This window comes from Chelon labrosus, assembly GCF_963514085.1.
Source record: "Chelon labrosus genome assembly, chromosome: 20".
Classification (NCBI taxonomy): domain Eukaryota; kingdom Metazoa; phylum Chordata; class Actinopteri; order Mugiliformes; family Mugilidae; genus Chelon; species Chelon labrosus.
Window position 1 is genome coordinate 17518064 of NC_140353.1, and position 13533 is coordinate 17531596.

Consider the following 13533-nt stretch of genomic DNA (forward strand, 5'->3'; position numbering starts at 1 on the left):
TAACACAGACAACCATTCACACTCATACGCACACCTACGTCTAATTTAGAATCACCAATTAACCTAATGAGCATGTCTTTGGATGGTGGGAGGAAGCTGGAGTACCCGGAGAGAACCCACGCAGACACAGGGAGAACATGCAAACTCCACACAGAAAGGCCAGCCGGCCCATGGATTCGAACCCGGGACCTTCTCGCTGTGAGGCATCAGTGATAACCACCTTTCCACTGTGCCGCCAAAATATTTTATAATATATTTTATAAATATATATATATATATATATATATATATAAACTTATTTAAATGCAACTTTCCCAAGTTCCCAAGTTGAGCAGCACGTTTTGTCTCGCATTGTCTGTGTCACGTCGTATTCACCTCCGTGTGAAACGGAAAAATGACTCAAGCAAGCTTCACAGCAAACTTTACCAGACTCGCCTTGCACTGGTTTCACCCAGGGATAGATCGTTTCCTAGTCTTTATCATAGCTGCATTTCCTCTTCTTAGCCGGCTTGTGCTTCCCTCCATGTCTCTCGCTGCATGCCGTTCTGATCTGATTTGCATTGTTTGTTGTTGGTGGGCGCGCCCTTAACCTGCGTCCGCGTCCCAGTTTGATTGACATGATCAAACAGCCCGCCCCGACCCCTGATGACAGCCCTCACTGCTATTTGATAAATGCCAGATTATAAAACACGCATTTCAAAACTGGAGTCTGACTGTCAATAATGCGGGACAACGTCTCAATTTGCGGGACGTGTGAAAAGTAATGAAAATGCGTGACTGTCCCGCACAAAGCGGGACATCTGGTCACCCTACCTGCATCTGCAGTGGGCTGATCATCTAGCTGTTGGGTTAGACAGGCCAGAGTCAGCGGAGGAGGTTGGATCTTCCAGCCCAACCTCCAAACTATTAGTGAGCGTTAGAAACGACTCCTATTTAAAAACTCCTACTGGTAACGTGATGATGTCATCATGACATTAGGCGCGTTCGACTTCATGCAGATCTGTGCAGATCTGACTTGACGTGATGCATGCTGGGTTGTCATGCTCATAGATCTCGAATATGATTGGTTAAAATGAACTTGTTCTACCCAGCATGCATCACGTCAAGTCAGACTCAGACAGATCTGCATCAAGTCGAACGCGCCACTATCAAGAACAAGTAGCCAGCGGCCACGCCCCTCATGGGCGTGTCCAGATGTCACAAGTATGTTTGCATTAGTCAGTGGATAAACTCAGATATATGTGATCTGTGACAACACTACATTTTAGATTTTAGAGGTTAATTTTAAACCAGCCAAAGTTATCTGAACTGGAGACAGCATTATGAGGTCATGACCTCAGCGGAATGCGTGACACTATGGGATCATGAGATCCAAGTGTTTTAGGAGTTTCCAGAGGTAGGTTTGTATGTTATAGTACATATTGTAGTAAACTCTTGTTTTATTTTTCTTTCGGAAAAACGCGTCATTTAGTTTTATTTTATTTTGAAGGCACAGCAGGAAGTAACTTGATGCCCCTCCTACACTACACTACGTCAAGTTACTTCCTACAACTCACTGCATATGGCTCACGGTACCGGTGGGGACATGCTCGCAGCAGTTTCGTGCATTTGTGAGTAAAATATTATTTTTTTTTGATAAAAAACACTAAAATGGCCTGTAAGATGGTGCAGACAAGAAGCGAATAGACTGTTCGTGTTTCACTGTTTAATCAGCATTTCTGAGTCATATGGTTCATTGCATCATTCTGTGATTCAGACTGAGTGAGCTGTGGAGTTTTCAATGAACCGTGTGAAAAATAATCACTAAGATGTTAACCGCTCTGATAGTCACTGTCGGTGTGTCGCTTGTTTGTCAGCTTGTACGTCGTGTGTAGTATCTAATGTGTCAGAGAGAAAACGAGCTGTTAGTCTGATGTTATGTTTTCACTGTGGGCAGTTCATTACCACTGCTTTCTTTACCAACACGCGCCGGTTTGTTTAAACGAGTGGAGTGACATAATTTCCTCGCAAAAAACGGTACCTGTTTCTGTTATGCGCTTTTCATTAGGGGTCCATGTAAACGAAGTTGCAGGATCCCTATTGTTTTTCTTCCGATTTTTCTTCTTCTTCTTCTTCTTCTTACTATATTTCTTCGCCTTAATGTTCTGCGTACCTACAATTGTCTGCCCAGGACAAACTGCAAGGGCACAGGGCATCAAACCTGGTAACTTGGTAGAAGTTATGCCATTCCATTTTGCCAAGGTGTCAATACACACGCCTACAGCTAGGCGGCGCTATAATAAGTCAATTTACGTTTTGGCTCATATTTTGAGAACCGTGTGCCCTACAAACAAAATTCTTTCTCCCTCTGATTCCTTAGATAGCATTGGTTCCAATGGACTATGCCACGCCCATTCCGCCTGCCATTTCTTTCCGCCATTTTGAAAAAATTGCACCTCAGAGCAAAATCAATTCCTCCTAGCCCGTTCATTCAATTCTCACCAAATCTGCCACATATTATTAATGGACAAAGATAATGAAAATTCTTCAAAAGAACTTTAGCAGGGTTATTGATTACAAAGTTAATGGCTAATTTATTTTTACTGCATGGCGCAGTATAACTCCAAAGCTAATATTTTATGAAGTATATACCCAAATTTAATCGAACTTCACATGATTTATAATAATATGATTCTGTACAAGCACTCCAACTTTTGTGACCCTTGGTCTCTCGGGGGCGCTACAAAAGCAACATTTCAAAAATTGCAATAGCTAACTTTATGAAATTTGGCATACACAATCTGTAACATATTGTGTAGACGCCCATCAAGTTGCGTGACATTACGTCTACAAGGGGCGCTACAGGTGACACGGAAACATTTCATATGACTTTAAGGCCTGTAACTTTTGCTTCCACCCTGCCTGACTGTCATTCACTTGTCAGCCAAAGGATTCCTTCACAGACACTTTGCCTCATTTCAGACCGTGTTTCACCCGCTTATGCCTCTGCTTATGCCTCTGCACTTCGCCACGGCATGGACCCCTCATAGTCTTGTTTTTTACCACGTGGACTCCCACTTATGTTACATACAGAGTTGAAAAATTCCATCAATAAAATGAACTTTCATTACCTGTTACACTTGTGATATGAAAGATGTGTCTGCTCCATGTAACAAAGAAAATGGAGGTTAACACTGTGTACTAATTTCTCTAAACATTCATTGCACTCAGTGGTTATTCTCAGTTCTAGATTCATGCTGAGTGTTTGACTACCTGCAGTTTTTTAGTACCTTATACATGGTTCTATGGATTTCTTGGAGGGGTCTCTGTGGAATATCCCACAGATACCTGATCAGTTTGGGATCTAGTGAATTTGGAGGCCAGGTCAACACCTTGTTTTCTGAGTCGTCCTAAACTGTTTTTGTGTGTGTGTCTGTGTCAGGCTGCATCCTGCTGGGGATGGCTGCTGTTATAAATGAGTGTCATTGCTATGGGGTGGGGGTGCCTGGTCTGGTCTAGGTGGGTGGTACATGTCTAAGTAACATCCACAAGAATGTCAGGTCCAAAAGTTTCCCAGCAGAACATGGGGTTGTCACACGGTCAATGTTATTTACTACTCCTGTCGGTGGTCATAATGTTATGCCTGATCGGTGTATAGACATACTGTTTTGTCCCTTGTTTTTGTTTCCAGTCAGCATAAGGGTCTTTGTGGGATGTTTAAAGTACTTTGTAATTGTTGTCGCAATATGTACCAAGTATCACGGGAGTATCTACACACCACTACACAACAATCTTCTCCATGAACTATAACAGATGTTTTTGTTCACAGTTGTCCTTCTGCGACTCTGCAGTGCAGAGGGGCTAATCTGCTCCGTTACTCAGCATCGCAACCAAACAACCTACATCATTGAGGGACGTGTCCTAGATGCAAATGCAACCAACTGTGAGCACATGTGGGCCGATGCCAATGTGAGTTAGACAAGCCGGAACGTCTTAATGTTTTCTGACACGATACATTGTTTATGTTTTGTTTTGTCACATTTGTAACATTGTGAAAAAACGATTTCTATCTTTACATCCATTATGATTACCTACAGTATGATGGTGAGTCTTGTTTGATGAGCATTGACACTTTCTGCATCTTTAGGATGTCAGCATTAAAAACAACGGGGGCAAAAGTGATCCAGTGAAGACACAGCGCGTTGACATGCTTGGCACCGCAGACTGCCTGGAAAAAGTTGTCTTTACACGAAACTGTGTCTCAGAGGTATGACCTGTGAAAATATATCACTGCCCAAAAATATGAGACATGTTAAAAGTAATTCAGCCAAGGAGAATACTCTGTGAATCACGTGAAGTCAAATGTTATGCTTCAGATAACTTTGTGTGTTTAAGAGAGTGAAGTGTTTAGTTTTGTTTACTTTAGAAATCAGACTACGATGAATGACACTGAATTAGTTGTGGAAACAACTTTAGAACTACTAAAAAATACTTTTAGTAGTCTTTCTGCTGATCTCCAGTCAACATTAATGTCACTTTGCTTCTTTTCCATAGGTTATAGAGTACAGAGTTAACTGTACAAGTGAGTATCATTTCATTCATCAATCATTTATTCTGAGGTAAAATGTGTATTTCCATCTGTTCATTGTTCTGATGTTCTGATGTGTTTTTACAGCCATCTGCGGAGAACATGCTCCTTCTCTGGGAGAGAAAGGTAAAGTCAAGATTTACATTACAAAGCAACTTTGCATCAGATGCACAGATGAGCCATAACATTATGGCCGACTGGTAAACTCATTATCCTGTCCCGATCCAACAGACTAGCTACTGTAGCTAAAACTCCTGAAAAGCTTCATTTTTATTCTGACAGAAAGGTACCCTGGTACACCTTCATGGGCCTGGTGGAGCCCATGTCTTAGGGCTCTTTTGGTTAAAAAAAAAAAAAAAAAAAAAAAAAAATGAGTCATACACAATATCAAGCTCAATAATCATAATGGTCATAATGTTGTGGCAGATTGGTGTATTGTTTAACAGGAACAGAAATGTCAGCATTGTGCTGTTTTTTTTTTGTTTTTTTTTTAATGCATTGCAGTATCACATGATAGTGTTGCATCATGCGTATGTACTTCCTGTTTGAACACGTGGTCCCCCTCCTCCTAAAACAACACAGGCGTTTCCCTTGAAACAGCTTCCATTCATAAACAGCAGATAGCTATTGGGCGTCCAGAGGCTACACTGGTATCTTATAAAAACAAAGAATACTTCTACAGTCATCAGGTGATACCATTCATCTTGCCGTCATTTACCACCACTTACTACAGAGCAGACAGAACAGGTGGGGACTGTACCTGTGACTAACTCATTCATGAATACTCCAATAAACTGCAACAGATACTTTGGATTCATTAATTAATACAGAGAGATTGTATGTCCACAAATTACCAAATTATTGCTTCTCAAATGATTTTCTTTTGTGAATGATGGAGCAGTGTAAGAGGCAGGGATGGACTGGCCATCTGGCATACCAGGCATTTTCCCTTTTTTTTTTTTTTTGTTTTTTTTTTTTTTAAATTAACACATTGATCAGCGGGCCGACTGACACTGGGCTGGCCCAATCATATTGTTAAACACAACCCTTTCGCGTTGGTCCTGTCTGCGTAATGCATTCAGCAAAAAAAAAAAAAAAAAAAAAAAAAAGTGAAATGTGCCAAAATTACAGACATGTTTACTGGTAGTGGTACTCACAGTGAACAGGAACATGTAGTAGAACCTGTGGTAAGCTGGACTGCTTTCAGAACACTAAGGCTATGTAATGAGGAGGCTAAAACAACACAACCCCTTGGTAAATCTGATAAAATGATAAAACATCAATAAAAGCATTTTGGCTAATGTTCTATGGCCAAGTTCGTTTGTATTGTAAATGCAGGTGCAATTAGCTAACGTCCATACCACTAGCGGCTATTTATAGGACATTGTGTACATAAGCCAAGGTTAGTACTTGAATGTGAGAACACTTTTTAAAACCACCAGTAACCACCAGTAACCACCAGTTACAGTAACAGTAAGTCAGCACACAGCATTCCAATTTCATTATTGGACTATTATTGTTTGTGCGGTGAGTAGTAGGCTAGTCCAAGGCTAAGCTACTTTTTGACCCTGGAAAAATGTGTTAGGCAGTTTTCATGTAAGTGGTTTGGGACAATGTACAGAAGTTAAAGAAAATCACACTTTTAAAAATTATATAATTTTGTCTATTACCTATGTTATGCCAGTGCTGCTGTGCACCTCTTTATAAGAGAATCCAAAATAATGTAAATGTAAAGCCACCACTCACCAACATGAAAAGTGAGTCAGCGGGCAGCATTCTGATTTCGTTATTAGGCTATTAATTGTTTAACTAGTACGCCTAGGATAGGCTACTTTTTAGGCCTGGAAAAAAAAATTAGTTTGGGGCAGTTTTATGTGGCCTAGGTGGCTAAAGACAATATAGGCCACAATGAAAGAACATCATACTTTTTGGCATCATTTTGTTCATTGCCAGTGTTATGCCAGTGCAGCTGTGTGTCTGTTTATCAGAGAATCCAATAATTCTTCACATGACTGCATCCTTATGTAAATAAAAACTCAACCCACAGTCTCCATTCATGTTTTGTTGAACTAGCTTGAGATAGCATCCCCAGAAGAGGAGAGTGTTAGTGAGAGAGACGAGAGACGCAGCGAGAGAGCAGGAGGACATACATTACTTTTCCCGTCCTGAGATTTCTATGTTACAGAGCCTTTTAGATCACCACCCACAACAAAATGCCAAAAATCCAGTAGTGCAAAGGGTATTGACCAGTAAAAACAGATGAATGCTGCTTTAAGATTCATTACTGTGATGGAGTGGTGGAATATACATTTTTGTAGTGTTGATAAATGACACTTTTGGAAGTATTTAATGTGTCCCCTCTCACTGATTCCTGTTAACACATTGCATGACGTAAGGTACGTGGTTTTAAAGAGTTGCACAGTTGGTATACACATTCAAGAGACCAAAAAGACAGAAAAGGCGTGTGTTATTGAATGTGGTGGGCCGATCTGGTCCAAAATGCCTGGGCCGATTTTTTTGTCCCAGTCCACCCCTACATGGTTCACTGATGTTTGAGAATCCCTTTCAGTATAGTAAGTTAACCTAACCTAACGTCACTCTAGTTGAGTGAGCTGAAGGGTCTGTTACTGTGATACCACCAGCTAGCAAGTCACATAGCAGAGTTGTTGAGTTAGGTTCTGTTGTTGAGATCTGAAATTGTACAATTCTTTGGAGGCATGATGCCACTAAAGCTTTCCTGCTGTTTTTTTTTCAGGCACTGTCTCCTGGATCGTTCCTACTGTGGTGGTTCTGCTGGTGGTTCTGCTGATGGCAGGTCTCCTCTATTTCTGGTACCGGAAATCCAAAAATAAAGATCACAGGTATTTGTTTTATCTCATCATCATATAAAATGCCCTTAATTTCTCTCATCTAGCACGTTCTTAGTAATGCTCTGTCATTTTCAGGATGAGCTGTCAGACTGAAGGCTACACTGGTGTGTAGAGCTATGACATGACAGAAGTTGTTGTGAAGGAGGGGAACAAGTAGAAGACGGTCTGTCCTACTGCTGGAAACTATAATCATGCTTGCTACTTAGCTTCCCCTTCACTTGTTTTGGTAGCACCGTGCTTTGATTGGACTGCATTATCTTTTTATTTCTTCCACTCTACGCTTTACTAATCTGTCAAGACAATCGTCTACACGAATGGGTCTTTTAGATTTAGGACACAAACCACCACAGTTGCCTCCATACATTTATATAACACATACTCTCTTAAAATAATGTTTCTATCCAGCTGTGGCCACATGTGGACTTATCAGTCTCATGTTGAGTGAGAAGCTTTTTCCAGCATTATCACCGGCCTATTTTAAATGAGGTTAGGTTAAAGCAGATTCTAAATTCACAGCATCATATATAATGAGCTGCCCTGCGCTCACCCTGCATGTTAGAAGTAATATTCTGCTGTCATTGGCGGGAGATGGAACTGATGCCAGGTTGGAGGCCTTTACACTTTTGTGAAGTTTAAATCCAAACCAACTGAATGCATTGATGTGGAGGCTGGGAATAAGTAGAACACGTTATTTTACTTTTTTTTTTATCAGAGCATATAAAAGTAAACAAGTAAACTGCCATTTAAAATAGCTTATCTTATGGATCACTACTGCTAAAAGCTACTACATATTCAAGTCATATTATCTAAAGCTGTACTCTTTATTTGATTAATTATCTGTGTGTTTAATCTGTCAACACAATCATGTACATGAATGTGATCTGAAATGATTTCTTTTATTGCTTTTTATTTCAAGTAGACATTAGTAGGTGACAGGTGTTTTATTTCTACACTATAAGCTCTATTTGCTTCATTGATTTTAATCGTATTTAGGACACAAACCACCACAGTGCCTCCATACATTTATATAACACCATTAAGACACCAGATTCTTACTTAAAATAATGTTTCCCTCCAGCTGTAGCCACATGTTGACTTATCAGTCTCATGTTGAGTGAGAAGCTTTTCCAGCATTATCACCGGCCTATTTTAAATGACGTTAGGTTAAAGCAGATTCTAAATTCACTGCCACTGTTTGTGTCGCAAGCAGAACACAAACTAATAATCCCACAGTTGTGATGAATTGGTGCGCAGATAAAATAGTTCTCGAGGCTGTGGAAGCTGACAGACTCTTTGCTGCACCAGCGAGTGCACCCTGAGGACCCAGTAGCAGCGCAATGAGCACCCCAGCTCCAGTCAGGACCCCCGTTACTGGTGTTAACATGACCCAAAGCTGTGGAAGCTGAGAGACCCGTAATGCAGCACCAGAGAGTGCCCACTACAGTGTCCTGTAGCATTACAGCATATCATATATAATAATACTAGCGAGATACAGACATACATATAAATAATACTTATTATATATATACACAGCTATAAATATGCTAATATTGTGGTAATATTAACATATATATATATGAATGGATTATTTATATCATATACACTATATAGATTTTATAAATACACTATTCAGAGTTTGGATGCATTAATGAATACAATGTAATTCTATCCACTACAATGTTGTAGCAAATGTACTGTAGTATTAGATTGTATTACATTATTAGGTGGTTATGTCCAGTCACTGTCTTTTAATCTTCAATCACTCCTTGTGAGTGTTTTCTCTCTGTGTCATGAACTTAAGTAACTTGTCATCAATACAAAATAAAGATTTTTAAATCTGAATCAATTAAAAAAGTTGCTTTCATTGTTTTTTTTTTTTTTTTTGCTCAACTGTCTCGTCAAGTGTCAGTTTCCATAGCAATGGGAGGGTGATTTATTATCTGGTGATATGTCTTAGCCAGCGAAGGTGGGAGACGTGGGGTGAGACATGTGTCTCTGTAATTCATGCTGAACACTCACACATGCCTTTTAAAGATTAAAGTCTCACAACCTTCTCTAAGAACTGAACCCTTCACTGATAAAGGGTAGGTGACTTAAATGCCTTCACAGTGTTCACTTACTGACAGAATGTGGAAAAATATAAATACAATTCAGGGAAATGACCAACAACGTGATCAAAACAGACTCCACCTCAGACTCACTCGGTGAGGAAACTGAGGCAGCACTATAAGTATGAAGTCATCGAGGGAAGAATGGAAGTGTAAACAACCTGTGTGGCATGAGTAGTCTCAGCCAATCAGATTTCAAAGCAAGAATGTAGCTTCAGTAGTGACGGCAGTGGTAGCACTAAAATAGAACAAAGGTTCTAAAGAGTGACGACATGTTTAATGGAAGCAAACATAACTACACATAGCTCATGAGTTTATGCAGGTTAAGATGTCGGCACGGATCCTCCAACTTACCACAATAAAAATACCAGATCTCAAGATGGACGAACATGAGTGTTCATGATTCACTCTGTAGGTCAGACTCTATGAGGTTATATAAGGTCAGTGTATGTAAAGTATTTTAGGACTTTGCAATAGTCATCAGTTCACAAGTCCAAATGCAGTGGATGAAACATCCAGTTTCAGCATTACATTAGGTACACAAGTGAGATGTATCATTTTCTGTGTAAACTGGGGAGTAATTTGCAGATAATTCATCCAGTCATTTATTTCCAGTTTATCATGGATTATTTTCATTCCCTTCGGTTTCAACATCTCCACAGTGTAACGTGGAGTTGGAGAGGATGAACTTATCCACTGATGCTAGAGCAGTGGCATTGTTTCAGCATAAATAAAGTTGCAAGGCAGTAGACGAAGTGGAGGGATTTCCACACAATACTTTGAATACACAGATAAGGACCTTACAAAGCCAGGTCATATTCTATAACACTCACGGATAATAACACTCGGCTTGTAGCTTTCACCAGGTCATTAAGCTGAGGAAGTCAAAGACAGGAAGAGCAGTGTGTCACCACATTGATATGCCTGATGTACTTCCTCAGGGTGAGATCATTTCATGGCATCACTTCAGCTGCATTTTTCCCTGAATCCTTGACAGACACACTTGCTCACCGCAGCTCTTAGTTAATGAAAAGATTATTGAAAAGTGAATTAGTTTCCCGGGAGTATTTTAAGGATGAAGGGAATCATTGATGTGAAGATGACCGCTGTTGCGCTGTGGTTTAAATGTTTATTACTCGTACTATTTGATTGTAAAGTAGTAAAGTTTACTACTGTTAACCACTCTATAAGATTCACTGCCAGTGTGTCAGTAATCAAAAAATGAGAGCTGGATAACATTTAAAGACATTTGTGTGTCGCTTATTTGTCGTAATTCAGCTAGTACCTCGGGTCTAAAATGTCTTATCTATCTATCTATTAGAAACTAAACTAAATGAGCATTGCGTCGTGTATTTGGCACGCGTGGTGTAAACCGGTGTGTCCATGAAGGTTCCGACACGCGCTGTGGCCTGTAAGTGGTTTTTAGCTACCACATGTTTGCCTAGGTAAAATGGACTCCACACTTTGTGTTTATGAGTACTAATATGAGTAACCATTCAGGGCCCCTTATATTATACTGGAGTCCCCAAACTCTTTTATTTTTTTTTTGTTTTTTGCATTGGGTTTGCCACAGTAATACAGAGATCTGTTGCATCTCAAGTATTATGGTATTCCTGATGATTACATGCCTCTTTCCATAACCACAGCACTTGAGTTATTGTTATAAGTGCACAATAATCTTCTCCATGAACTATAACACTTGTTTTTGTTCCCAGTCATCCTTCTGCAGCTCTGCAGTGGAGGGGACATGAAATGCTCAGTCACTCACAACACTGACCAGACAACCTACAAGATCACGGATGTAAATCTAAAGGCAACTGGCTGCCTGTATAGTTGGAGCGATGCAGAGGTGAGTTAGACAAACCAGAACATCTTAGCTTAACGCTGTTGTCACTGTTGTAACTTATACAGTTATTGCTAATATTATCATCTGAATGGTTCTATTCCACTGAAACGTATCTGTAATCAAAGCCCATGGGCAGAAATTAAACTTTCTAAGAGAAAAAGCATTACAAAACACTACTTCTACCTTCACAATAATCACCAGTTACCTGCAGTGTGATAATGAGTCTTGTTTCATGAGCACTGACACTTTCTGGATCTTTTTATTTATTTTATTTATTTTTTATTTTTTTATTAGTTTATTTGTCAGGGACAATGCAGCGCACATTATTACATACATAGCTATCACAGTCAATGCCATAACAATGTCTGTATATGTCACGTGTTGACTTTAGAACTACGTGATAGCTAATCATCTGAACCATACCTCTCTGGTGATCACAAACCACGACGGCACTCTAGTCACCGCGAAATGTGTGGAGAATATTATCTTCATACGTAACTGCATCTCAGAGGTACGACCTTTTTAATATGTGAAAATATATTACTGCCCAAAAATATGAGGCATGTTAAAACTAATTCAGTCAGGAAGAAACCTCTGTGAATCACGTGAAGTCATGTTATACTTCAGATAACTTTGTGTGTTTAAGGGAGTGTTTAGTTTTGTTTGCTTTAGGAATCAGACAACGATGAATGACAATGAATTAGTTGTGCAAACAACTTTAGAACTACTAAAAAATACTTTTAATAGTCTTTCTGCTGACCTCCAGTCAACATTAATGTCACTTTGCTTCTTTTCCGTAGGGTATAGAGTACAGAGTTAACTGTACAAGTGAGTATCATTTCATTCATCAATCATTCGTTCTGAGGTAAAATTTGTATTTCCATCTGTTCATTGCTCTGATGTTCTGATGTCTTTTTACAGCCGTCTGCGGAGAAAGTGCTCATTTTCTGGGAGACAAAGGTAAAGTCAAGATTTACATTACAAAGCAACTTTGCATCAGATGCACCGACAAGCCATAACATTGGACATAATCATTGGACAGATCAACACTGATTATCTCATTATCCTGTCCTGATCCAACAGACTAGCTACTGTAGCTCAAACTCCTGAAAAGCTTGATGCTAATTCTGACAGAAAGGTACCATGGTACACCTTCAGGGGCCTGGTGGAGCCCATGTCTTAGGACATACACAATATCAAGCAGGTGGTCATAATGTTGTGGCAGATTGGTGTATCGCTTATACTGTACAGTACAGTAAGACAATAACAGAAATATGAGCATTGTGCTGTTTTTTTTTTTGTTTTTTTAACACATTGCAGTATCAAATGATAGTGTTGCATCATGCATATACTTCCTGTTTGAACACATGGTGCCCCTCCTCCTGTGCCCTTCCTCAGTCGAAACAGCTTCCATTCATAAACAGTAGATAGCTACTGGGCGTCCAGAGGTTACACTGGGTATCTTCTACAGTCATCAGGTGATACCATTCATCTTGCAGTCATTTACCACCACTTACTACAGAGCAGACAGAACAGTTGGGGACTATCCACCTGTGACCAACTCATTCATGAATACTAAACTGCAACATAAACTTTGGATTCATTAATTAATACAGAGAGATTGTATGTCCAAATTACCAAACTATTGCTTCTCAAATGATCAGTATTTCTTATGAGAATGATGGAGCAGTGTAAGAGGCCTACATGGTTCCTTGATGTTTGAGAATCCTTGTGAGTCTGTTTTCTCTCTGTGTCGTGAACTTAAGTAACTTTTCATCAATACAAAATAAAGATTTTTATATCTGACTCAATTAAAAGAGTTGTTTTCATTTTATTTTTTTATTTTTTTGCTCAGCTTTTCTGGTCAAATGTCAGTTTCCATAGCAACAGGGGGGTGGTTTATTATCTGGTGATATGTCTTAGTCAGCGAAGGTGGGAGACGTGGGGTGAGACATGTATCTCTGTAATTCATGCTGAACACTCACACATGCCTTTTAAAGATTAAAGTCTCACAACCTTCCCTAAGAACTGAACCCTTCACTGATAAAGGGTAGGTGACTTAAATGCCTTCACAGTGTTCACTTTTTACTGACAGAATGTGAGAAATATTAATACAATTCAGGGAAATGACCAACAACGTGA

The 13533-nt window shown here is 39.6% G+C and overlaps 1 protein-coding gene across 1 annotated transcript; it reads left to right on the top strand.

Moving 5' to 3' along the window:
* Positions 1-1575: 1575 nt before the first annotated feature.
* LOC311505154 (uncharacterized protein) lies at positions 1576-9274 on the top strand. Its single transcript, XM_084568560.1, has 7 exons — positions 1576-1610; positions 3809-3948; positions 4127-4246; positions 4534-4561; positions 4655-4693; positions 7323-7428; positions 7513-9274. Exons 1-7 carry the CDS (start codon positions 1586-1588, stop codon positions 7547-7549), a joined length of 495 nt encoding a protein of 164 aa, XP_084424686.1. The 5' UTR covers positions 1576-1585; the 3' UTR covers positions 7550-9274.
* The last annotated feature ends 4259 nt before the right edge of the window (positions 9275-13533 follow it).